At 44.4% G+C, this 26,187-nt stretch overlaps 1 protein-coding gene across 1 annotated transcript in view; it reads right to left on the bottom strand.

The window, feature by feature from the left end:
• The window catches only part of LOC309543726 (uncharacterized protein), a gene marked incomplete at its 3' end in the record, with an annotated part of 98,282 nt that overhangs the window by 21,619 nt on the left and 50,476 nt on the right, over positions 1-26,187 (bottom strand). Inside the window, exons 4-6 of the mRNA XM_082242983.1 lie at positions 20,256-20,360; positions 19,038-19,115; positions 13,737-13,838 (exon numbers count right to left, since the gene is read on the bottom strand). Of these exons, the coding sequence (XP_082099109.1) occupies positions 13,737-13,838; positions 19,038-19,115; positions 20,256-20,360 (285 nt within the window). The remainder of the gene's footprint in view (positions 1-13,736; positions 13,839-19,037; positions 19,116-20,255; positions 20,361-26,187) is intronic.

Genomic DNA, 26,187 nt, shown 5'->3' with positions numbered 1-26,187 from the left:
CACTCCCCAGTATCCATGTCACCAGTGAGATCTAGTCACCAGTGAGATCTGCAGTCCAGCACACACACCTCACTCCCCAGTATCAATGTCACCAGTGGGATCTGCAGTCCAGCACACACACCTCACTCCCCAGTATCAATGATACCAGTGGGATCTGCAGTCCAGCACACACACCTCACTCACCAGTGTCCATGTCACCAGTGAGATCTGATTTTCAACACATACATCACTTCCCAGTATCCATGTCACCAGTGGGATCTGCAGTCCAGCACACACGCCTCACTCCCCAGTATCCATGTCACCAGTGCGATCTGCAGTCCGGCACACATACTTCGCTCCCCAGTATTTATGTCACCAGTGGGATCTGCAGTCCAGCACACACGCCTCACTCCCCAGTATCCATGTCACCAGTGAGATCTGCACTCCTGCACATGCAGGTCACTTCCAAGTGTGCTGGTAAATCTAATGGAGATTTGTGGCAATTTCTGATCTTAAAGTGGTTGTAAACTCATCCTGTCTATTTTCTGCCATATAAAGCATTACTAACCACTGATCACAGTGTGTGAAATCCTTACAACTTAGTTTGCTTGCTTGTAATTCGTCCTTTTACTTTTCATTGCGTCATCAGCGCACGCGCATGTTTATCTCTTTTACGACATGGTCATGGTGCCATAAGTCCTTTGATGACATGCCGGGGCTCCGTTATCTCCTGTATCCACGGCACCGCTCTGAGATATCGCGAGATTTATTTCCATTCACAAAACAAATGAGCTTGCTAAAGAATTGCAGCGCATGCGTGAGATTACAGGAAGGGAGAAGAAGAAAGGATGGAAGTCCAGAGCACATCGTATGGGGAAGACAGTAGTTAGGATGGTGGCGCCTGCACCCGAAAGTAAGGAAAAGGAAAACGAAGAAAAAAAGTAAGAAGAAACATGTGATGGGGATTCTATTTACTGCGCACTTGTTTAAAATGGTTTACTATACTTCCTTCTTTGAAATTTAGCTTTGGAGGATCAGAGTTTACTTCCGCTTTAACAACTGTGGTGAGGTCTATTAGACTTTGAAGATACACATCCAAAGTAATTTAAGACCACCTTTTTGAATTATCTGTTTAAGAAATGGAAACATACTAGTATTACTAGTAGTAGTAGTTTACTAGTAATAATACCTAAAGTGATATTAAAGTCAACTTTTTTTTTTTGTTTTTTTAATAAAAAACAGGTTATACTTACCTGCTCTGTGTAATGGTTTTGCACAGAGCAGCCCAAATCTTCCCCTTCTCAGGTCCCCTCCGTGGGTGCTCCTGGCTCCACCTTTGTGCCAAGTGCTCCCACAGCAAACAGCTTCCTGTGGGTGCACCCGAGTAGGCTCGCACCTGAGTCGTTGCTCTGTTTAGACACGGAGCCGTGGCTTGGCCCCACTCCCTCTCTCTTCTCATTGGCTCACTGGCTGGGGTTGACAGCAGCGGGAGCTCCCACTGCTATCTCAGTCAATAAGGAGAGAGAGTCCCCGGAGAGCTGAGACTCTCTTGCACATCACTGGATCACAATGGGTCTCACAGGGGTGCACTGACCATTCAGGCTCTCGGGTACTGCCCGAGGGCCCGGGGCCAGTAGGGCGCCCCATGCAGTGTTGTCAGACTTTCTCTAGAAATACTAAAGATGGCTTTCCACTGTAGCTTTAGGAGTCTCTCGCATCCCGACTCCTGCTGCTGCTGTTGAACATTGGTGCGTGCAGAGCTGACCCTGGCAGAACGGAACTGGCTGCTGCCTGGACCGGGAGTCTAGTCCCCTGTCATGACCGTTCATCTTCAGTCTGCTGCCCTTTACTGATAAGAGGACAGCTGTAACAGTCACCACATTCCTGGGATGAGGCACAGGAAGACGTCTTCTTTCAGGTGGGGTGAGCTGCTCACGTGGGGGAGGGAGTCCCTTACATGAAGACAGATAGCCAACCAGCCTATAATCCTTAAAATATATCACATGGTCATAGGTGTGCGCAGCACATTGCATTAGGGTGTGCACCCCAAAACTCAAACACACATGCCTTTCTCTGCAGCCTCAGCTGCACTGGACAGTGAATGAATGGGAGGTGCCCTCTGCTGAACGGCTTCCTGTTCATTCACAAACTGAAGCATAGTATACACAGTTTACTAAGCTTTAGTTATAAATGAACACAGGGACTTGCAGACTCCCCAAGTGGCAGATGGACGGCATGGTAACAGCAATGATCTCCCCCCGTTCTCACCGCTGATTGATCCATCGCCGTGCCTGCCGCGATCACTATCCCTGGCATCCCTGGGGAGGATTATGGCGGCTCTTCAGCAGGTGTGCTGGTGGGACCGGATGCCACGAGGAGCTCCCATGCCAGTCATAATCTGCTCAACCGGACTGCCTTGCAGATGGGAGAGACAGTTGCACAGACATCCGCAGTGAGTATTATCAACAGTATGCCACCTCTGCAGGAGCCTGGGTCTATCTGTAGCCATGATCAGGCCCTTTGGGCCCTGCTACAGAGCCTGCCTACCAGGGGAGACTTTGAGGCCTGAGCACACAGAGTGGTGACTGCTCTCAGGGGAGAACTATCTGGGGTCAGACAGGAGGTAGTGTCTGTGGAAGCCAGGGTCACTGTATTAGAGGAAAACGCTACCACTCAATCTGTCACCAATCTGCAGACAGTAAGACAAAAGACCACAGACCAGATTGCCCAACTGATTTTGCTCCTGAACGACCTAGAAAACCGTAACCGCCGGCGCAATATTAGAATACTTGGGTTACCAGAGGCTACTGCACAGCCTGAGCTTAAATCCACTGTGACAGCGCTATTTAACATGTACCTGGAACGTCCCCATGACACCAATATCAGTATAGACAGAGTCCATAGATTTCTTGGCCCTAGGAATCCGGACGGCGACAGGCAGAGGGACATCCTGTGCTGTCTGCATAACTACTCCATCAAAGAAGATATCCTTCAGAGAGCCTGGTGGAAGGGGCCTATTGAGTTTGACGGAGCTCAGATCAGCCTACTGCCCGATGTTTCCAACTTCAAAGTCAACCTACAAAAATTGGAAGCCCTCAACGTTTCTCTTTCTCCACGACTCTTACATTGCCTTAGTAGTAGCTTCCCGTTCCGTTGGGCCTCTCATTATATCTAATACCCAGGGACAAAAATTCCCGCCAATCTTCAACTCACCTACAAACTCAACTTTCTACCGTTACTTTACACATTTGGACAAATGGAAACCCCTGGCCATCTCATGGTTTGGTAGGTGCAACGTCCTAAAAATAAATGTCATGCCACGTCTCCTTTATCTTTTGCAAGCTCTACCGATTAAAATACCTTCAGATTTCTTTCAAAAACTCAGGACTCTGTTCATTCGTTACATTTGGCTGAACAAACATTCCAGGATTAAGCGGACACTCCTGCAACGCTCAAAGCTCAGAGGAGGTGTGGGTCTTCCTGATCTTGCCCTATACCGCACGGCAACCCATTTGAATAGACTAGTGGACTGGTGTAGACACTCTTCCCATAAACTGTGGGTGGTGTTGGAACAGGAATCAGTGCCAGTTCCACTAGCTGGTCTCCCATGGGTTAAGCAGCGTTACTTCCGATTTCTCCCTTCACACCCTTTGATTGAGCCTACACTGGTGGAAATCCATAAATATTTCAGATGGGGTGGGGTGAACGGTTAACCTTCACCAATGACCCCAATCATTGGTCATCTGGACTTTACCCCGGTTCTCATGGATAAGACATTCAAATTGCATCCTGAGCGGAGTTTGGCCAGAGCCTCTGATTTCTTGGGCCCATTGGAGTGGCACCATCCCTCAGCGTTATATCGTGCGCTTGCCTCTTCGATTCTGGGACGATGGAAGATCTGGCAATTATCCCACTTCCTTCATTCCCTGCCGGACCAAAACAATCCGTCGACACCTTACCTCATTTGAAGACCTTTGTGTGGGTGATGGCCCCTTAAGGAAATCCCTTTCATGCTCTTACAGCAACCTTGCGACAATCTCAATGCATGCTAATCCCCCTTTCCTGAATAAATGGGAAAGGGATCTTAACGTTACGTTTTCAGAAGCTCAAAAGAACAGGATTCTTTTCTTTGCCCACAAGTCTTCCTTATGTAGCAAATACCAAGAGATTACCTATAAAATTTTTACGCGCTGGTATCAAACCCCTTCTGTCCTGGCATCAATTTTTCCTGGCCACAGGCAATTGTGTTGACGCTGCGACACACAACCGGGAACACTTCTACACATTTATTGGGAATGCCCTCAGGTGAGCTCCTTCTGGCTGCAGGTACTTGGGATCGTTCATAAAATAACTAACATATCTCTTATAGATGATCCAGCAGCAGTGCTCCTTAATTTAACCCCTATGTCTAGCAGGAAATACAGTAAATCATTATTGAAGAACCTTCTCAATGCTGCTAGGGCATGCATCCCCAGCGCACGGAAGCAACAATCTCCGCCTACAGTTTCTCAATGGTTTGCCAGGGTGAATGATATTCAGCGGATGAAGAGTTTAGTGTCTTCCCTCGGGGACAGGGTGGAGGTCCACAGGCATCAGTGGCTGCAGTGGGACCTGTTCCTGTTCTTGGATGAATATCTGACCTATTCTCAATGAATATGTCATTGGTAGTGTCCTATGGGGGACACTACCAGTTCTGGACTGTCGACGGCATCAGGGCTCCCCTTACCTTCCTCCTCCCCCCCCCCCCCTTTTTTTTTTTCTTTCTCCCTTTTCCCGCTGCACTTCTCCTATTCATTTCCTTTTCTCATCTTTGGCCTTTTCTTAACCTTTTTCAACTTCTATTTTTTCCTCATCTTACAAAAAAAACCTGAAAATGTTATTTGGTTTGCTATGACAAGTGGGCATGTATGATGCAGAAAACAGTTATATGTTCTTTGCCTTATTATCTTTTGATCTACTCCCGTATTTTGTTTGACCCTGCAGCATTATATAGTGCCCGTTCTCGTTCACTCTTTTTCCACCAGATTGATGTAAGTTAATAGGTTTAACTTAGGTTCTCCATACTGTATTACGTATTGTTCTAGGTGCAGGAAACTTCTGCAGAGATACGATCTCCTTGCCTTATTGCTCCTGACCTACTTAGTTAACATTCATAATGTGTTGAAAGTACCTCACTACCTATTGTATTGAACCTGTAGCTTGGATACTGTTGTTACTTCTGATTGTATTATCACTCTGTTCTGTATTATTGCATACCTTTAAATAAAAATAAAATAAATAAATAAATGAACACAGTGAGTGAATGTGGTCATTTAGAAAAGAAAGGGACCGGTAAATTTCATATTTATTAGCCCCTTTCACCACTCTCCATCCTAAAACCTCCCCCACAGCAGCTGGGGGGGGGGGGGGGGTGGGAGGAGAGAAAAGAAAAGGAGGGAAGACAGCAGCACTAAACAAAAGGAAGCCTGGGCAGTAGGGGGAATCGGCACTGCACAGTGATTAGGGTGTGCCCAGGCACACCTGGCACGCTCCCTGCTCAAACCTATGCATATGGTGAGTGTAAAGGAGCTGCACATCCCCCACCTCTGCTGCACCTTCCTATCCAGTCTGTGCCTATCACACTGGGGGCCGCACACGTGCGTGCTATTTAATTTCTTACTGGGACCCTTATGTAGGAATCTTTCCCCTCTGGAGACTTTTCACTTTTCTGAAATCAATATACTCCTTTCTGATTGCATCCTATTTTTTTTAGTGTTTTGGCAATGAGCCAAGTGATGCTAAAATGGTTTTATTTTTTCTTTATTTAAAAACATATACTTACCTGCTGACTGTCTCATGTAATATGTCTGCAGTCTCTGACTGTCTACTGTAGCATGTCTGCAGTTTCTGACCATTCCATGTAGTATGTATGCAGTCTATGACCATCTTCTGTAGCATGTCTGCAGTCTCGGATCATCTCCTGTACTATCTGCAGTCTCTGACCATCTCCTGTAGTATGTCTGCAGTCTCTGACCGTCTCCGGTACTGTCTGCAGTCTCTGTCACCTGTACCATGTCTGCAGTCTCTGACCATCTCCTGTACCTTGTCTGCAGTCTCGGATCATCTCCTGTACTATCTGCAGTCTCTGACCATCTCCTGTAGTATGTCTGCAGTCTCTGACCGTCTCCTGTACTGTCTGCAGTCTCTGACCATCTCCTGTACTATCTGCAGTCTCTGGCCATCTCCTGTACTATGTCTGCAGTCTCCGACGGTCTTCTGTAGTAGGTCCACAGTCTCTGACCGTCTTCTGTAGTAGGTCCGCAGTCTCTGATCATCTCCTCTAGTATGTCTGCAGTCTCTGACCATCTCCTGTAGCATGTCTGCAGTCTCTGACCATCTCCTGTACCATGTCTGCAGTCTCTGACCATCTCCTGTACCATGTCTGAAGTCTCTGACCATCTCCTGTACCATGTCTGAAGTCTCTGACTGTCTCCTGTAGTATGGCTGCAGTCTCTGGCAGTCTCCTGTAGTATGTCTGCAGTCTCTGGCAGTCTCCTGTACCATGTCTGAAGTCTCTGACTGTCTCCTGTACCATGTCTGCAGTCTCTGGCAGTCTCCTGTAGTATGTCTGCAGTCTCTGACCATCTCCTGTACCATGTCTGAAGTCTCTGACTGTCTCCTGTACCATGTCTGCAGTCTCTGGCAGTCTCCTGTAGTATGTCTGCAGTCTCTGGCAGTCTCCTGTATCATGTCTGCAGTCTCTGACCATCTCCTGCGGTATATCTAGCACTAAATAATATGCACATCCTTTTGGTGTGTTAGGGGCTGCAGTTGAGGCCCCAAAATCTCATCAACTGACCATCACAGCAAAGTGTACACCCCCAGGCAGCTTCTCTGTTCATCTAGAGGTAGGGGGTCAAGAGGCAGTTCTCTTTTGAGCCACTCTTAGACCCCTTTCACACTGGCTGTCCCATCAGGTCTGCCTGTCAGTTTTTCAGGCGGACCTGATCGGACATTGTACTCTCCCCTATGGAGCGGCGGATGTCCGCTGTGACATGTCTGTTGACATCCGCCCTATTCGATCCAATCCTGTCCACCAAGTCCAGATGCATGGTGGTCCTTTTTTCCATCCGTCAAGCGGGTCAGATCGGATATGATAGCATGAAAACTCATAGGCTGTCTGTTTTCACCCAACCTCCCCATAGAGGAGAGCGGGACTCTGACCGATCTGTCTCTGCTTAGTGAGTGGAGACAGACCTGTCATCTGCCCTGCTCAGTGGGGATCAGCGGAGCGAACCTCTGCTGAGCAAGCGGAGTCCGTCAAACGGAGGCGCATGTGTGAAAGGGGCCTTAGACGTAATCTGGTCATGCCCATTTCTCTCTGTGGTTCGCATAGCAGAACTTTTTTTTAGCTGATTCCAGGGGGGCTGATAATTTGTCATACTGTATTGACTTTTTAATTGTAAATTAGGCAAAGTAATTGTTATGGGTGTTGTCAGTGCTTACATATTGTATTTATACTGTTTAAACACAGATTGTCTTTATTTCCAATAGGAGTTCTGCCATTTTTCAGGTTGTCAGTAAAAAGATAGCTCTTTCAGTACATTTTTCATGTTTTGTCAGGGAACATGGTTGATGTTCCTGTTGCACCGTCCCTGGTTGAGGAGGTAGTTGGCGTTCCTGAGGACTGGCTCCAGGGAGTCCTGCCTCAACCTCTGGTTCAGCCGGTCCGGGCCCTCCAGCACCACCAGCTGATCCCTCAGGGTTCAGAAATGGCTGGCACTGGAGGTCAGGCTGGCCAAGTTGTTGTCCTCTGTCAGTGGCTTGGCCTGATTAGTGAGGTCCAGGCAGCAGCTGAAGCAGTCTAGAGTGGCAACCCTCCTACGGGGAAAAGTTCTGTCAGAGGAGAAAAGGAGGTGTGCAAGTAGATGGAGGATCCCTCTGAGATAAAATAAAGGATGGAGACCTCTGAGGTGATATGAGGGTTGGAGGCTCCTCTGAGATAAAATAAAGGATGGAGACCTCTGAGGTGATATGAGGGATGGAGGCTCCTCTGAGGTGACACAGCTTATATAATGCAGTGTGTCCTCCTCACAACGTCCTCCTCTCTGTGAGGTGTGTGTCCTCCCTCACAGGATCTTCTAACAACAAAATTCTCTGAGGAGACCTTACATAACACAGGAACTTCTACTATGTCATTACTACACACAGCCTCCAATTATTGGGGGAATACATTTTAAAAACATATTACACTATTGGCCCCCTTTCTTTTCTTTCATCTGGAAAAAAACAGAGACCTTTTGGAGCGATCCTATTCAAGGCATTTCTCTTTCCCTGGGATTATCCATACTGGAGCCTGGTTGCCATAACCATATATGATCCTATCAAGCGCATATGATACATATTTGTGGGGAGTAGGGGACCTGGAGGGACAGGCCACTCACTTGAGCACCATTTGATCGGACGGTTTTTGCACCTGAGCACCTTATATTTTATCACACCAAGATTTAAGGACTTTTTATAAAAATATTTATAACCTATGGTCATTGCTGGTTTATATTTTATATATTTTTATTGTGATTTATTGACGGTCCACATCTATATTTATATTTTATATTATCAATTTACTATTTATATTGATCACTTTGCACTTTTAGAACCTTTAATATATTTACTAGCCAATTTTTTATGTGATGCTAGCGCTGTTCTAATTTTATTTTACAACAATGCTTCCGTGGTTGTACTGACCAAGGCACCTTATTACACATTTGGTGGACTAGACTCTTCTTTCTGGACCAAGATCTACAGTATACTCTACTATGTTCAATCCTTCATACCATTCTGGGAAGCTCTTCTGCACAAACCTATCCCTCATCTAAATACCTCATCTAAATAACTCTAAACGAAAGCTGGTAGGTTTTGTCTTCTTCTTTTCATTATTTTTTATTTTAGAAAACATAATAGAAGTACAGTATAAAAAAATATAGTATAAAATACGGTATAGGATAGTACGTTGAAAAAGCATTGGTTGAAAGGAAACATATATAGTTTAACAATGAATATTGTAACAGTGTGTGACAACCTTTAACAAACATGTGGACCACACAACGAGCCCAGAGGTGCCGTGGGAACCTTAGAGAGGTAAGCGTACAGATGCAAAAAGGAGATGAAAAGGATAGAAGGGAAGAAAAGAAGGAATAAGGAGAGTAAAAGGGGGGGGGGGTGGAGAAAGCAACAGAGTTGTGAAGTTAGAAAGTAATAGAGAAGAGGAGCGAGAGACAAGAGAGAACATGAAATACCAAACAGAGCAAACAAATCAGAGCAAAGCAAGGTCTGACCAAATTCAAGAGCAATATGTCATACGTAGCTGAGAGATACAATAGTGACTTGTACAGTCAAACAGTAAGTGTAAATGGTTATTAATCCACATAATCCACTGGTTCCAGTGGTAATCAAATGTACGTTTATTGTTCTGATTATATGCCAACAGGTTTTCATAAGTGTAATTTTGTTTAACTATGTCGATCACCTCAGATACATTGGGCGTAAGATTGGATTTCCATCTTCTGGTTATGAGTGATTTAGCTGCAAGTAACACATGGGTAACAATCTTCCTACTATCAGGTGGGAAGCGATCAATACCTACATTTAAGATCGCCAGTGCTGGAGAGGGCGAGGTCAGGATACCTGTAATCTCAGAGATGGTTCTAAATATTTTATTCCAAAAACTGGTTAGGTGTCTACATGTCCAAAAAACATGCATCAGTTGGCCCACTGATCCGCATCCCCGCCAGCACAGGGAAAATTTGGATGGAAGGAATTTAGAGATTCTGTAGGGGATCAGATACCACCGAAGGGCAATCTTTTGGGATAATTCCCAGTGATTGACACACTTGGACGCTTGATAAATAGCTTTGAAGGTGGATTGCCACTGTTTGGCGTTGAAGGGTTCACCCAGATCAGCTTCCCATTTCAAATATGGAGTAGATTTTTGAAATAAAAGTTTACTTTGGAGTAGATTGTAGAAAAGAGAGATGCCCGTCACTTTTGATAAAGGATCTGTCCAAAACTTCCAACCTTGTGTAGGTACAAATATGTCAGGGATAGGCATGGATATGAAATCTGAACATGGAGGTAAGTATCAATGGGAGGAATTTGAAATTCCCGTTGAAGCTGGGAAAAGGGCTTAGTGGCACCTTGAGAGAGTACTTGGTTGAGGGAAGTGATCCCTTTATCTATCCAGTGATTGAGGGAAGTATTGGGTATGATGGACTCAATAACATCAATTGGGATGTGCAGCAAAGTATTGTCGGGGGTTGAGGATGACAGAGCACGAATTTTCCTCCAAGCCATCAATGATGCCTGGACAGTGAGAGGCATACCCGATAGGGAGTAAGGAATCCAGCTGTCAAATAGCAGGAGGTGGTAAAGAGACTTTGTGGGGACAGAGGCCAGTTTTATGTCTCCCCAAATGCTCAAGGTTTGAGGGGAAAACCAGTATTTATGTTGGGTCAGTTGTGTTGCTATGAAATAATCTTGCAGGTCAATCATGCTCATACCCCCTGCATTCCTGTGTTTCAAAAGTAATGCGTGAGAGCATCTAGGCCCAGCAGCCTTCCACACGTATTTCTTAATTAGGGATGACAAAGCTAGCAGGTACTTTCTTATAAGGTTTTGTCTTCTTGGCGGCCCGACAAACATTAGCTAATGCCTGGAAACAGACATCGATACCCTTCCCTGAAGTCAAACAATGCCTCTTGGACATTATGACTCACGAAAAAATTACCTTTACTCTCTATGACAACCACACTAAATACCTCAAAATATGGGAACCATGGCTTAACTATATCAAACACTTATATATTGATCATTCCCTTCCTTCTCTCTGATCAAATGTACCAAATACCTCCATCACCAATGTTGGAACCACATGGGGTTACCTCTTCCTCATCCCAAACTTTCTATCCCCCCCCCTCTAGGGGAGGACTGGGCCAGGAGGCAGGGGGGCAATTACCCCCTGGGCCGCTCTGATCCCCCGTAAAAAGGCTTCACGGCTTCTGCTACAGACATGCCTAAAGTATTCCCGGTGAAGAGAAGTAAAAAGCCCCTGCTGCTGACCTACTGAGTGCGGGTTAAAGACAAGGAAAGAGCGCAGCCCCCCCCCCCCCCCCCCCAACATGGGTGGTCTAAACTGTGTCTGAGCAGAGGCCGGTTTAATGCCCCACTGGAGACTCTCCTCCTCCGGCCAGCCCCAGCCAAGCTGTCCTTGCTCCCCCCAACTGCCCCCTGCTGGCCAGGTCAGGAACCGGGATTCAGCCGGTGAGTAGAGAGTACCGTGAGCAGAGCTTCAGCCTGGAATGAGGTTCAGGAGGAGAACGGGAAGAGGGAGAGTGGTAGCAGGGCCGAGTTGCTGCACCACAGGCCTCTGGTTTGTGCTTGCCCCCTGGGCTGAAAGTTGCTAGTCTGCCCCTGACCCCCCCCCCCTTCTCTTAGCTACTTTACTCTTTCCTTCATTTCTTTAAATACTTTTACATTTCTGATTCACATGACTAAATTTACTTGGATCTTCTCCGATCCTTCTATCTTACTCCGTTAACATTTGACTAACAAAAACATTCTTCTTGGGAAATTCTCACTCTTGGTTTATTTTTCTATTTCTTGTTGTAAACTATTTGTTCTTATACGTCAGCTATACCTTATATGTAATACTGTATAACTTATTGATGTTGATTTTATTTTATCCCTTTTTTTTTTTTTTTACATTTTAATTTTTGTTCCTTGTTTTTGTCTTTGGTAAAACTCAATAAAGTTTATTGTAAAAAAAACAAAAATAGAAACAAGAAAAACAACACCCCCTAGACTGGTTATTGAGGAAAAGTGTGGCTGAGATCAGGTGGTAGGTAAAAATATACTGGGTATATTACACGCGCCAAGCGAGGGAAACTATGAGGTATTCAAGGGCCTAAAATTATATAAGTTTAAAGTGAATTAAATAAATAGTGATGTATACACAAAAAAAAAAAGTGGGTAGCAGCAGCTATAGTAAAGTGCTAGTGCTAATGGTGAATGAAGTAATCAATGTGTAAGTGATTACCTACAGCGCTTGCTACAAGTTGATGAACCAGTCTATAAAATATAAATTGTGACAATATAATTGACTTGCTATAAATAGTGACAAATAAAAGTGCTTATTAAATATTGAAATAATTAAAAATGATATAAATATTCACTTTCTAAAACCATATATTATCACTTTCAAGAGATAAATAAATGAATATATGTGTATCTAAAAGTTCATGTGCACACACAATGATAAATATAAATAAACGGTCCATAAAAAATACAAAAATTGATGCAGAAAAAAAACAAAAATGGATGCAAAAAAAACACCAAACAGTGACTTCTTGGTGAAAAATGTCCAAGATAATAAATATATTAAAGTGCAGGTGCTTCTCTCTTGCCCTGGTGTCCCTTCACCGTGGAAAATAGATAAATTTCACACTCACCAGAAGACGTGGGTCCTATATGCCTTATGGCACTAGGACCAATCGTGCTTAAATGACCCTCTCCAGGTCAGGGTGCGTTCCCTCCTGGCGTGTAGAGCTATCCTTCTGCAGTACCACTCTTACTGCTGGTAGTCTCCAAATCGGGTGCCTTTTCTTCAAACAGAACTGCTCCTTCTAGTAATAATAATCCTCCTGTTGAATCACCTCCCTAATCAAATCCAGGCCCAACCGCTTATCGGTACCGCCGTTCTCCTCAGACCAGGAGGAGAACGGCGGTAACGATAAGCGGTTGGGTCTGGATTTGATTAGGGAGGTGATTCAAGACCTGGAGAGGGTCATTTAAGCACGATTGGTCCTAGTGCCATAAGGCATATAGGACCCACGTCTTCTGGTGAGTGTGAAATTTATCTATTTTCCACGGTGAAGGGACACCAGGGCAAGAGAGAAGCACCTGCACTTTAATATATTTATTATCTTGGACATTTTTCACCAAGAAGTCACTGTTTGGTGTTTTTTTTGCATCAATTTTTGTGTTTTTTCTGAGATCAGGTGCCTGACTGGGGGGGGGGGGGGGGGAATCCACAGGGGGAGAACCTGGGCAAATTTCCAGTGGCTCTTATGGAGTAAGCCAGGCATGTCCAACCTGCGGCCCGGGGGCCACATGCGGCCCGAAACCCCAGGCAATGCGGCCCACTGCCCCCTGACAATTTTTTTTTTGTTGGGGAGGAAGGAAGTCAGGTCGGGGGCATGGCCACAGCGGCTTTCAACTAACAGTAGGCAGAGGCTGCCTTGGAGGTCAGGTTTGGGGGGGGGGGGGGGGGGGAGGCGAGCATGTGCAGTGTTTCTGACTCCTACCACCATGACCACTTCAAATCACTGAAGTGGTCATGGGGGTTAGAGTGTTCCTTTAATATCTCTCAGAAGAAGTAAACCTCTGTATACTGATTCCATTTCATTTGATCATCCTCTAGTTGTGTTAAATTAGTGCGGAGGGGGGGGGGGGGATGCGGCGGCGCGGGAAGGGCATGGCGGCATTTTATTAATTATATACCTTAACTATAGTATATATTTTATATGCGGCCCAAGAAAATTTCTCTACACTCAATGTGGCCCAGAGAAGCCAAAAGGTTGGACACCCATGGAGTAAGCGTTTCAGTGGAATTGGAGTCAACTCATTTTCTGTTAGTATCTTAGTGATTATTGCCCTTTTATTGCATTTTTTTTATAATTGGCTGCTTCACTTGTAAGTGTTTAGGTAGCAGTCAGGTTTACCTCTTCCTCCTGATTCCTCTGGACTGCCTTCTTCACACTGAGTAGTGGGTACGGGGGCATTGATATCAACACTGTGGGAACCCAATCCTCGATGTTTACATGCTGTGGATATCAAATGTACAGATGTGTTTAAAATGAGCTCTGTGGTCTGTATTATATATGTCGGGGCAAAAAAACATCTCCAATACATACACATTCCTCCATATCATGTCTATTGAATTTGACTGCAATAAAAGATGTATCTACAAAGGAGATTTTATATATTTTTACCTGCAACTGCCATGACTAGGGTACTAAAGATGTCTTGTCCTTCCACTTTGACCTGTACCATACCCTACGACCCCTTCAATAATCACACTGACAACCCAGGTAGAGTTAATGGCCAAAGCAGCCTTTTATTAACAAAACTGGAAAGAAATTCCCCTTGGATGTGGGACTTTTTAGGCAATAACCCATCACAGAGTAGGCTTCAGTAATAAACAAATATAATTTTATTCAGAATATATAAAGTACCGTCCCACATCCAAGGGGAATTTCTTTCCAGTTTTGTAACTTTAGGGATGTTGGCAATACCGATCTTAACCACCAGACCCAAACACCTTCCACTTATTTTTATTAACCAACGTAATAAATAACACAAACAAAAACATAACTTAATCACTTTAGCCCCAGAAGATTTTGCTGCTCAATGACCAGGCCACTTTTTTCAACTTGGCACTGCACAAATTTAACTGACGATTGCGTGGTCATGCAATGCTGTACCCAAACAAAATTTACGTACTTTTTTTTCCCACAAACGGAGCTTTCTTTTGGTGGTATTTGATCACCTCTGCGCTTTTTATTTTTTGCGATATTAATAAAGAAAGAGCAAAAATTTTTCGAAAAATATTGTTTTTTTTTTGCAACATTGTCGCTCTTTTTAAAAAAAATTTAAAATCGCACAGGTGATCAAATACCATCAAAAGAAAGCTCTATTTGTGGGAAAAAAAGTACGTAAATTTTGTTTGGGTACAGCATTGCATGACCGCGCAATTGCCAGTTAAATTTGTGCAGTGCCAAGTTGAAAAAAGTGACCTGGTCATTGAGCAGCAAAATCTTCTGGGGCTAAAGTGATTTAGGGCTCTTTCACACGGGCGTTCCGTATGTCCGTTTTTCATCCCATCCGTTTGCGGATGAAAAACGGACATAATGTATCTCTATGTAAATACGGATGTCAGCGGATAATCATCCGCTGACATCCGTTTTTCGTCCTTTCCGTTCAGTTCAGTTTTTTGGAACGGAAGAGAAACCTATTTTTTCTTCCGTTAAAAAAACGGAACGGATGCAAAAACGGATGTCAGTGGTGTCATCCTCTGACATCTGTATTTACATAGAGATACATTCTGTCCGTTTTTCATCCGCAAACGAAACGGATGGGATGAATAATGGACAGACGGACCGGATAACACAAGTGTCATCCGTGTCCGTTTCAAAAAAAAAAAAAAGGACCTGATCGGGCCAAAAAAAAACTGAACGCCCGTGTGAAAGAGCCCTAAGTTATGTTTTTGTTTGTGTTATTTATTACGTTGGTTAATAAAAATAAGTGGAAGGTGTTTGGGTCTGGTGGCTAAGGTGGGTATTGCCAACATCCCTAAAGTTTCAAAACTGGATAGAAATTCCACTTGGATGTGGGACGGTACTTTATATATTCTGAACATAAATTTAATTTGGGTACAGAGTCGCACGACCGCGCAATTGTCCTTTAAAGTAACGCAGTGCCGAATCGCAAAATATAGCCTGGTCAGGAATGGGGTAAAATCTTCTGGTCTTAAAGTGGATAAAAATACGCTCATTGAGAATTTTTTTGTCAAAGACATGTAGCTAAATACATCTTGGCCTAAATATATGACAAAAATTGAATATATAGGGTATTTTTTAACTGTCAAAGTAGAAAATGTCAATTTTTCACATTCAATTTCTGATATATAACATTCCCAAAAAAAAAAAATTAAAAAAATCAACTTTTTTTTAACATTTTAGGCCAATTTGTTTTCTGCTACATATTTTTGGTAAAAAAAAAATCGCAATAAGCTTATTTTGATTGGTTTGCGCAAAAGTTATCACATTTACTAACTACGGGAAAGATTTGTAATTTTTATTGTTTTTTTTACTAGTAATGGCGGCGATCTGCAATTTTTTGCGGGACTGCGACATTGCGGCGGACAGATCGGACCCCTAACTGACATTTTTGACACTTTTGGGGGGGACCAGTGACATTATACAGTAATCAGTGCTAAAAATATGCACTGTTACTGTAATAATGACACTGGCAGAGAAGGGATTAACACTGTTGGTGATCAAGGGGTTAAATGTATGCCTCATGCTTACTGAGTCTGTGGGGGGGTGGGGTTCTGTGACACAGATCGCAGGTTCAGCTATGCTGAATCCTGAGATCTCTCCCTGTCTGTCACAGAGAAGATCCGCCTGCTTTGTTTACACAAGCAGGCGGATCTTCTCACACTTTTCCCAACGATTGGGGAAGAGAGGCGGCAATCGCCGCCTCTCCTCCTCCGGCCCGACTCCCGCTGTGTCCAAACACAGTGGGAGCTAGCCTCTGGCGGCGCGCACGCACCACAGAGACCACTAGGAGTCCAGCGACGTACGTCTACGTCGCTGGACCCAGGGGAGCCACTGTGCCGCAGTAGCAGCACAGTGAGCGGTCGGCAAGTGGTTAAATAGCAGGTAAATAGGGTGTAACTGGAGCCTCAAGGTCCTAGTGGGCATTACTCAGAAGAAAAATACCTTCAACCTACTTAACAGGCCTCCAGCCGCAACACCATAGACTCGGAGACAACCAGCTGCAGATACCTCCATTAGCACAACTGGGATACCTCAGACGGGTCCCTACCAAGTACCTTTTTTGGTGCCCAAAGTAACCTACAAAGACCTTGCACCCCGCCAGCTGCTTGACAAAATTGACCCTTACACCCCAAACCAGAAAAATAACAATTTGCCAATCAGAAAAAAAATACCTTAAGTTTTTCCCTGTTGGTCCCTCTTCCGAATGGAGACCCTACTCCCCACTCAGCCTCACCACCCCCCGCAGCTCCACCCCTTCCCAAACTTGTACCCAATCACTTATTTCTAGTAATTTGATTCCCCCAGCCCATCTTATAGTGACCTAAAACTCACAGTTCCCTAAACCCTTTAACCCCTGTAATGCTGGCCCTCCGTCCATGCTCTTCTTTTTTTTAACTCCGGGCCTCTCTCTCTCACTGTAGTCATTGACAGCGGCAGTAAAGCCTCCTCTGCAAAGCTTCTCCCCTCTCCTGAGATACTCTACTCTGCTGGAAGTCTCTGCTCCTTCCTCTATAACTCTCCTCCCCTGAAATACTCTGCATTGCTGGAGGACTCTGCTCCTTCCTCTATAACTCTCCTCTTCTGAAATACTCTGCATTGCTGGAGGACTCTGCTCCTTCCTCTATAACTCTCCTCTTCTGAAATACTCTGCTGGATGACTCTGCTCCTTCCTCTATAACTCTCCTCTTCTGATATACTCTGCATTGCTGGAGGACTCTGCTCCTTTCTCGATAACTCTCCTCTTGTGAAATACTCTGCTCTGCTGGAAGACTCTGCTCCTTCCTCTATAACTCTCCTCTTCTGAAATACTCTGCTCTGCTGGAAGACTCTGCTCCTTCCTCTATAACTCTCCACTTTTGAAACACTCTGCTCTGCTGGAAGACTCTGCTCCTTCCTCTATAACTCTCCATTTCTGAAATACTCTGCTCTGCTGGAGGACTCTGCTCCTTCCTCTATAACTCTCCACTTCTGAAATACTCTGCTCTGCTGGAAGACTCTGCTTCTTCCTCTATAACTCTCCTCTTCTGAAATACTCTGGTCTGCTGGAGGACTCTGCTCCTTCCTCTATAACTCTCCACTTCTGAAATACTCTGCACTGCTGGAAGACTCTGCTCCTTCCTCTATCACTCTCCATTTCTGAAATACTCTGCTCTGCTAAAGGACTCTGCTCCTTCCTCTATAACTCTCCACTTCTGAAATACTCTGCACTGCTGGAAGATTCTGCTCCCTCCTCTATAACTCTCCTCTCCTGAAATACTCTGCACTGCTGGAAGACTCTGCTCCTTCCTCTATAACTCTACATTTCTGAAATACTCTGCTCTGCTGGAAGACTCTGCTCCTTCCTCTATAACTCTCCTCTTCTGAAATGCTCTGCTCTGCTGAAGGACTCTGCTCCTTCCTCTATCACTCTCCACTTCTGAAATACTCTGCTCTGCTGCAAGACTCTGCTCCTTCCTCTATAACTCTCCTCTTCTGAAATACTCTGCTCTGCTGGAGGACTCTGCTCCTTCCTCTATAACTCTCCACTTCTGAAATACTCTGCTCTGCTGGAAAATTCAGTTCCTTCCTCTATAACTCTCCTCTTCTGAAATGCTCTGCTCTGCTGGAGGACTCTGCTCCTTCCTCTATCACTCTCCACTTCTGAAATACTCTGCTCTGCTGCAAGACTCTGCTCCTTCCTCTATAACTCTCCACTTATGAAATACTCTGCACTGTTGGAGGACTCTGCTCCTTCCTCTATAACTCTCCACTTCTGAAATACTCTGCTCTGCTGGAGGACTCTGCTCCTTCATCTATAACTCTCCACTTTTGAAACACTCTGCTCTGCTGGAAGACTCTGCTCCCTCCTCTATAACTCTCCTCTTCTGAAATACTCTGGTCTGCTGGAGGACTCTGCTCTTTCCTCTATAACTCTTCTCTTCTGAAATGCTCTGCTCTGCTGGAGGACTCTGCTCCTTCCTCTATAACTATCCTCTTCTGAAATGCTCTGCTCTGCTGGAGGACTCTGCTACTTCCTCTATAACTCTCCTCTTCTGAAATACTCTGCTCTACAGGAGGACTCTGCTCCTTCCTCTATAACTTTTCACTTCTGAAATACTCTGCTCTGCTGGAGGACTCTGCTCCTTCATCTATAACTCTCCACTTTTGAAACACTCTGCTCTGCTGGAAGACTCTGCTCCCTCCTCTATAACTCTCCTCTTCTGAAATACTCTGGTCTGCTGGAGGACTCTGCTCTTTCCTCTATAACTCTCCTCTTCTGAAATGCTCTGCTCTACTGGAAGACTCTGCTCCTTCCTCTATAACTCTCCCCTTCTGAAATACTCTGCTCTACTGGAGGACTCTGCTCCTTCCTCTATATAACTCTTCTCTCCTAAAATACTCTGGTGTGCCAGTGGAAGATGCCTATCCTGCCAGTATGATGGTACACACTAGTACACAACATATTTGGAAGTTTTAACTCACCTCTCCAGACGCAAAATATCAGATCTCCGATAAGAATTCCTGTGATTAGAATGGCAGCGAGAAGTTGGCCCAGGCACCCTGTAAAAAAAGATCAGATCAGATATGAACATCTTACATTTTTGATAGTACTTTATTTGTTAATGATTACCACTAATCTTTAGATTTCTTTTCCTGAAGTTGTCACTGGAAAGTTCTTATTGACGAGTTGTTTCAACAGTGTAATCATTGGGTGCCTTGCTTCAAGAGAATCCAAACTGGTATTACCTGGGAGAACCCACGCTTTGGTTTACTTTTAGTGGTTGTAGATAGTGATCGGCCAATATCGGTTTTTCGTTGCCGATACCGATACTTTGGCCATTGCCGGTATCGGCCGATATTGGCGGATATTTTCATACATTTAAAAACATTTTTTTTTTTATTCATCACTTGACAGATACTTTTGTGGAGGGATCTGGGGGTCTAAAAGACCCCAAACCCCTCCTCTGAACTTAAAAGCATTCAAAATGCCAAGTTTGGCTGTTTTGAATGCTGTCATTTTTTTTAATCTGGCGCCAGTACCCGGAAGTGATGTCATGACATTACTTCCGGGTTTTTACATGGAGACCTGATCAGAGCCGAATGCGGTTTTGATCGGGTCTTCAGCAGCCGTGCAGGCTGGTTGCCCGGGTCTCCCGGTGAGATGGGAGACCCGGGCGAGCCGCAGAAGGTGGCGGGAGGGGAAGGGGAAAGTCCCCTCCCACTCCTTGTAATGACAGCCGAGCGGCTTCTCAGCTGCATCGGTTGTCATTACAAGACAGCCGACCGTTGGCTATGGACACCGGTACCGGGGTGATGCCTCGGCCCTTAAGTGGTTAAAACAGTTTTTTATTTTAGTTACTTCCTGGTTTCAATGCCTAGGCATATGGTGTCATACATCCCAGGAGTCTTCAGAAAGGGAGGAGGGTTTTCTCAGCCAAGCACACCCTCTTGTCTGCATGCTTGAACTAAGGGTAGATGGATTCCAGGAAGTAAATGCTACAAAAACCATCTGCCCTTACCCAAGATGGCCACGGCCAGAAATACTAGGGGCTATTTTGTCTAAGTCATTTCTCAACAAAATAAAGCATGGAGATATGGATGGATGGGGAAGTTTGCTTTGAATATTAAAAGTGAATTAAATAGTGTTTTTGGTTTGAGGGGCTCAGATACAGTCTAGTTCTGCTTTAACTCCTTTCTTACCATGACAGCTCCAGCAGCAAAGACTGACCACTTGGCAGAGAATCGTAAAAATCCAGAAGATTTGAAGGCCACGGGTGATGGCTTGTAGTTGGTCACATAGATGATCTGGAAAACACAGTTGGTTATTTATCAGATATCTGTCTATATCCGAATATATTGCAGACACAAAGGGCAGAATTAATTATCAAATCTGGAGGCTAGCTAGTATAAGCCTGAATTCTGCACATTCAGCAACAAATGCTGTCCTGGTCTTTGGTTTAAGACCATGCTGACCCGGATTCATAGATTGCGGATAAATTTAACGTAATTTTGGAAACTTTTTTTTTTTGTTTCACATTGGTAAGCAAAACCCTGTTAAAAAATAATTACTAGCTCATTAAAAGATAAAATTGAAAAAACAGCTTTTGCTGCAATGCTCAACTTGAAACCAGTGTCATCCATCCCACTTCCTCTGAGCCAAGGCTGCCATGGACCACACCCCTGGGGCATTGTCATCATGCAGAGTATGCTTTCGTAAGCATCGCCGCTGGAAGAGAAGAGGAAGGACTGATAAGAAGACCCAGAGACAGGAGGGGAGGAGGGCTCAGGGATGGGGTAGGGTAAGTAGTGGGCGGTTTAAAGTAGGGATCGACCGAATATCGGCAAGGCCAATATATTGAGGGTCGATATACACTTTCCCCGATATATCAGAATCAGCCCTGGAGGTTACTGATATTGCCGATTTTGTCGTGACGTCATTACATATGTTGCGCCACACGGCTCCGCGCACTGGGACAGCATCTGCCTTCTTAGGCCGCCTCCCTCAGCCTTGTCCAGAGTCAGGGAGTCTCGGGACAGAGAGTACAGTGCACACAGTGTGTTTAACACAGCCGCCACATACATACACCTACCCACAGCTGCCTGGTGCCAGCCAGCCAGCCAGCCACCCACACACCCACAGGCCTGTACCAGCCAGCCACCCACCACACAGGCTTGTACCAGCCAACTACCCACCACACAGGGTGCCAGCCACCCACCCACCACAGGGTGCCAGCCACCCACCCACCACAGGGTGCCAGCCAGCCACCAACCACAGGGTGCCAGCCACCCACCCACCACAGGGTGCCAGCCAGCCACCAACCACAGGGTGCCAGCCAGCCACCCACCACAGGGTGCCAGCCAGGCACCCACCCACCACAGGGTGCCAGGGTGTCGAAAATTGTGTTTATTTTGCAAAACTTTAAATGTTCAAAATATTGGCCCATATTGGCCAATACCTATATGAAATGGCCAAAATATTGGTATCGGCAACGTAAAACCGATATCGGTCGATCCCTAGTTTAAAGTGGCTATAAACCCTTCTATATACCCAGTGTAGTCACTGGCCTCAGGTGATACACCGAGATGAAAAATAGTCATTAGTATAAGCTGTACCTTTTTATCTGCTGTCCTCTCTCCTCTACAGCCCTTCAAATTGCACAGTTTACACAACATGTGTGAGCTTCAGAAGGCAGAGGGTAGGGATCTGATATGGGGTTGGTTTTGATCTCTATAGGGCTAAAGTAGGTAGGGATCTGATGTCACACACAGCACAGAGCAGTGAGCTGAGTGTAATATGATACCTGAGTGGAGGGAATGGTCAACCCCCTCTACACAGTTTTATAGGGAAACATGCACATTTTGAGGTAAGTGCACATTATACTGTAGAAGAATATGCTTTGTTCATTCACTTTAAAGAAGATCTATCATTATAATTTTAGCTAGAGTTCTGTCCTTTATAGGAAAAAGTACACACAGTACCTTGTCCCATGTTGCTAAGTTATTTCTAACCATAGTTATGAGGTCTGATGCCTCCCTCCCCTCCGATCAGACAACATCTTTGAAGGAGATGATTCTGAAGTGCAGCTTGTCACAGCGGTGAGCATCACAGACAAGCAAAGGCAAAAGAAATGCAGAGAGAGGGGAGACATGTCAGGCTTTGCATTCCTCTTGCCGCTGCTTGTCTGTAGAAAGTGTTCAGCTGAGCAAAGCTCCATTTACGAATCAGACACACCCGTGTACATGCTTTAAAAAGTATTTATTTGTGAAATGAACTAATTTATGTAGGTATTATATGTAGCACCCTCCAATATAGGCTGCTAGTAAGGTTAGGAAAATTTAATTATTTGAAAACCTTTAATTAAAACATTGAAACAAAAAAAATAAAATAAAATAAACCTACCATTAAAATCATAGACTGATCATTTTTGTCAGTGGTCAAATTCAGAAAACCAGCAGGGGATCAAATACTTTTTTTCCCTCGCTGTATCTATCTATCTCTGAAGTCAGTATATACCTCCTATCTGCTAGTGCCTTAGAGCCCCCTTCCAAATGTCTAATAAATACTGACTTACTAAAAGAAAGTAAAAAAACAAATTATTCACCCCCCTTGAACTTTGCGACCTTTTGCCACATTTTAGGCTTCAAACATAAAGATATAAAACTGTAATTTTTTTGTGAAGAATCAACAACAAGTGGGACACAATCATGAAGTGGAACTAAATGTATTGGATATTTCAAACTTTTTTAACAAATAAAAAACTGAAAAATTGGGCGTGCAAAATTATTCAGCCCCCTTAAGTTAATACTTTGTTGCGCCACCTTTTGCTGCGATTACAGCTGTAAGTCGCTTGGGGTATGTCTCTATCAGTTTTGCACATCGAGAGACTGAAATTTTTGCCCATTCCTCCTTGCAAAACAGCTTGAGCTCAGTGAGGTTGGATGGAGAGCGTTTGTGAACAGCAGTTTTCAGTTCTTTCCACAGATTCTCAATTGGATTCAAATCTGGACTTTGACTTGGCCATTCTAACACCTGGATATGTTTATTTGTGAACCATTCCATTGTAGATTTTGCTTTATGTTTTGGATCATTGTCTTGTTGGAAGACAAATCTCCGTCCCAGTCTCAGATCTTTTGCAGACTCCATCAGGTTTTCTTCCAGAATGGTCCTGTATTTGGCTCCATCCATCTTCCCATCAATTTTAACCATCTTCCCTGTCCCTGCTGAAGAAAAGCAGGCCCAAACCATGATGCTGCCACCACCATGTTTGACAGTGGGGATGGTGTGTTCAGGGTGATGAGCTGTGTTGCTTTTACGCCAAACATAAAGTTTTGCATTGTTGCTAAAAAGTTTGATTTTGGTTTCATCTGACCAGAGCACCTTCTTCCACATGTTTGGTGTGTCTCCCAGGTGGCTTGTGGCAAACTTTAAACGACACATTTTATGGATATCTTTAAGAAATTGCTTTCTTCTTGCCACTCTTCCATAAAGGCCAGATTTGTGCAGTATACGACTGATTGTTGTCCTATGGACAGAGTCCCCCACCTCAGCTGTAGATCTCTGCAGTTCATCCAGAGTGATCATGGGCCTCTTGGCTGCATCTCTGATCAGTCTTCTCCTTGTATGAGCTGAAAGTTTAGAGGGACGGCCAGGTCTTCGTAGATTTGAAGTGCTCTAATACTCCTTCCATTTCAATATTATCGCTTGCACAGTGCTCCTTGGGATGTTTAAAGCTTGGGAAATCTTTTTGTATGCAAATCCGGCTTTAAACTTCTCCACAACAGTATCTCGGACCTGCCTGGTGTGTTCTTTGTTCTTCATGATGCTCTCTGCGCTTTAAACGGACCTCTGAGACTATCACAGTGCAGGTGCATTTATACAGAGACTTGATTACACACAGGTGGATTCTATTTATCGTCATTAGTCATTTAGGTCAACATTGGATCATTGAGAGATCCTCACTGAACTTCTGGAGAGAGTTTGCTGCACTGAAAGTAAAGGGGCTGAATAATTTTGCACGCCCAATTTTTCAGTTTTTTATTTGTTAACAAAGTTTGAAATATCCAATAAATTTCGTTCCACTTCGTGATTGTGTCCCACTTGTTGTTGGTTCTTCACAAAAAATTATAGTTTTATATCTTTATGTTTGAAGCCTGAAATGTGGCAAAAGGTCGCAAAGTTCAAGGGGGCCGAATATTTTCGCAAGGCACTGTACCTACTATTTGCTAGTGCCTTAGAGCCCCCTTCCAAATGTCTAATAAATGCTGACTTACTAAAAGAAAGAAAAAAAAAAAAAATATATATATATATGCATACCTCCCAACATTTTGCAATAGGAACAAGGGACACCTTTTACTAAAAGTATGTAGGCATAGGACACACCCCCCTGCCACACCCTCTTAAAGGAAAATTATATATATATAAAAAAAAAGATTAGTTAAACCCACAAGTGCTTTTTTTTAACCACTGCTATTCCTTTATATTGGCTTTTGAATTTTAACAATGCAAAAATGTAGACATTGGAGGAAAGGTTTAGCACTGGGAAACACCTTTTCATAGATAAATAGTGCATATAGACAACTACTGTATATAGATCAGACCAAAATGAGGGACAAATGAGGAGGAAAGAGGGACAGAGGGACTTTGTTCCAAATCAAGGACAGTCCCTCCAAATCAGGGACAGTTGGTAGCTATGTAAATGAAAGCCCCCAAACCCCAGAGAAATGGCCACGCTTCTTGAAAAGTCAGCATTGCATTGTGGAATGCGCAAAAAGGATTATACCTATGCTACATTTTTTAGATACAGTAAATTTAAGATGGAGGTGGGGGAGGGGGGCTCTGTTGGAAGGGAGGTAGGTAGGTAGTGGCACTTATTGTAAACCACCTGGATAGTGATTGAGTGAGCACCATAAGATAAGATTACATTCCAGTTTTCTATCCATTGCCACCTTCCCTCCAAAAAAAAAAAAAAACTTTATGCAAATACAGCCTTACTAATTGTAGGAACACAAGCACATCCACATCCCACAGTGCAATGCTAGGGACTCAGCAGAAACCTAAAGAAAGCCCTATTCATGACCATGGGGGATGCTAGGGTGGTACCTACTTCTAAGTCCAGTTTTAAGAAGTCTGTATGTGCCCTTTAGAGTGCTATTGAAAAAAATTCAAGCATGTACCTTACACTCCCTGCTTTTATGCTCATGTGTGTATTTTAATCTTTCATTATCAGTTTACTTTGAGCCCAATAGGCATATCTGGAAACTCACTGGATCTGACCAGAAATTCAATCTGAGGCACACAAAGTGTACTGCATAGTGATCGACCGATATCATTTTTTCGTTGCCGATACCGGTATTTTGGCCAATGCATATCGGTATCGGCCGATATTGGCTGATATTTTTGTACATTTATATATAAAAAAATGTTTTATTTTAGTTTTGACAGGTACTTTTGTACCTAAAAGACCCCAAACCCCTCCTCTGCACTTAAAAGCATTCAAAACGCCAAGTTTGGCTGTTTTGAATGCTGTAATTTTTTTAAATCTGGCGCCAGACAGTAGTCGAAAGGGATGTCACTCATGACATCACTTCCGGGTTTTTGCATGGAGACCCGATCAGAGCCGAATGCGGCTTTAATTGGGTCTTCGGCGGCCGTGCAGGCTGGTTGCCCAGGTCTCCCAGTGGGACGGGAGTCCCGGGCGAACCGCGGAAGGCGGCGGGTGGGGGGGGGGGGACATCCCCTCCCGCTCCTTATTGACAGTCGAGCGGCTTCTCAGCGACATCGGTTGTCATTACAAGACAGCCGACCATCGGCTATGGACGCCGGTATCGGGGTGATGCCTCTAGCTGCAGGTATCACTCCGGTACAAGCACTTTCCCGAAATATCGGCAATATCGGTAACCTCCGGGCCGATTTCGATATATCGGGAAAAGTGCATATCGGTCGATAAGTTGCTGATAATCGGTCGATCCCTAGTACTGCAGTTATACTTTTACTTGCATTACAAAACAGTTACTTTACATTGCAAAACAGCCCTCTTTGTACACCACTATTAGCCCCTTTCCTTGCCTTACCTGAATTCTCAGGCTCACCATCTCCCAAAGGTTCCCATGAGGCAAATAGGTAATTAAATAT

This window comes from Pelophylax lessonae, assembly GCF_965119305.1.
Source record: "Pelophylax lessonae genome assembly, chromosome: 1".
Taxonomy (NCBI): Eukaryota; Metazoa; Chordata; class Amphibia; order Anura; family Ranidae; genus Pelophylax; species Pelophylax lessonae.
Note: the sequence above shows the minus strand (reverse complement) of the source record. Positions and strands in the feature narration are given on the sequence as shown.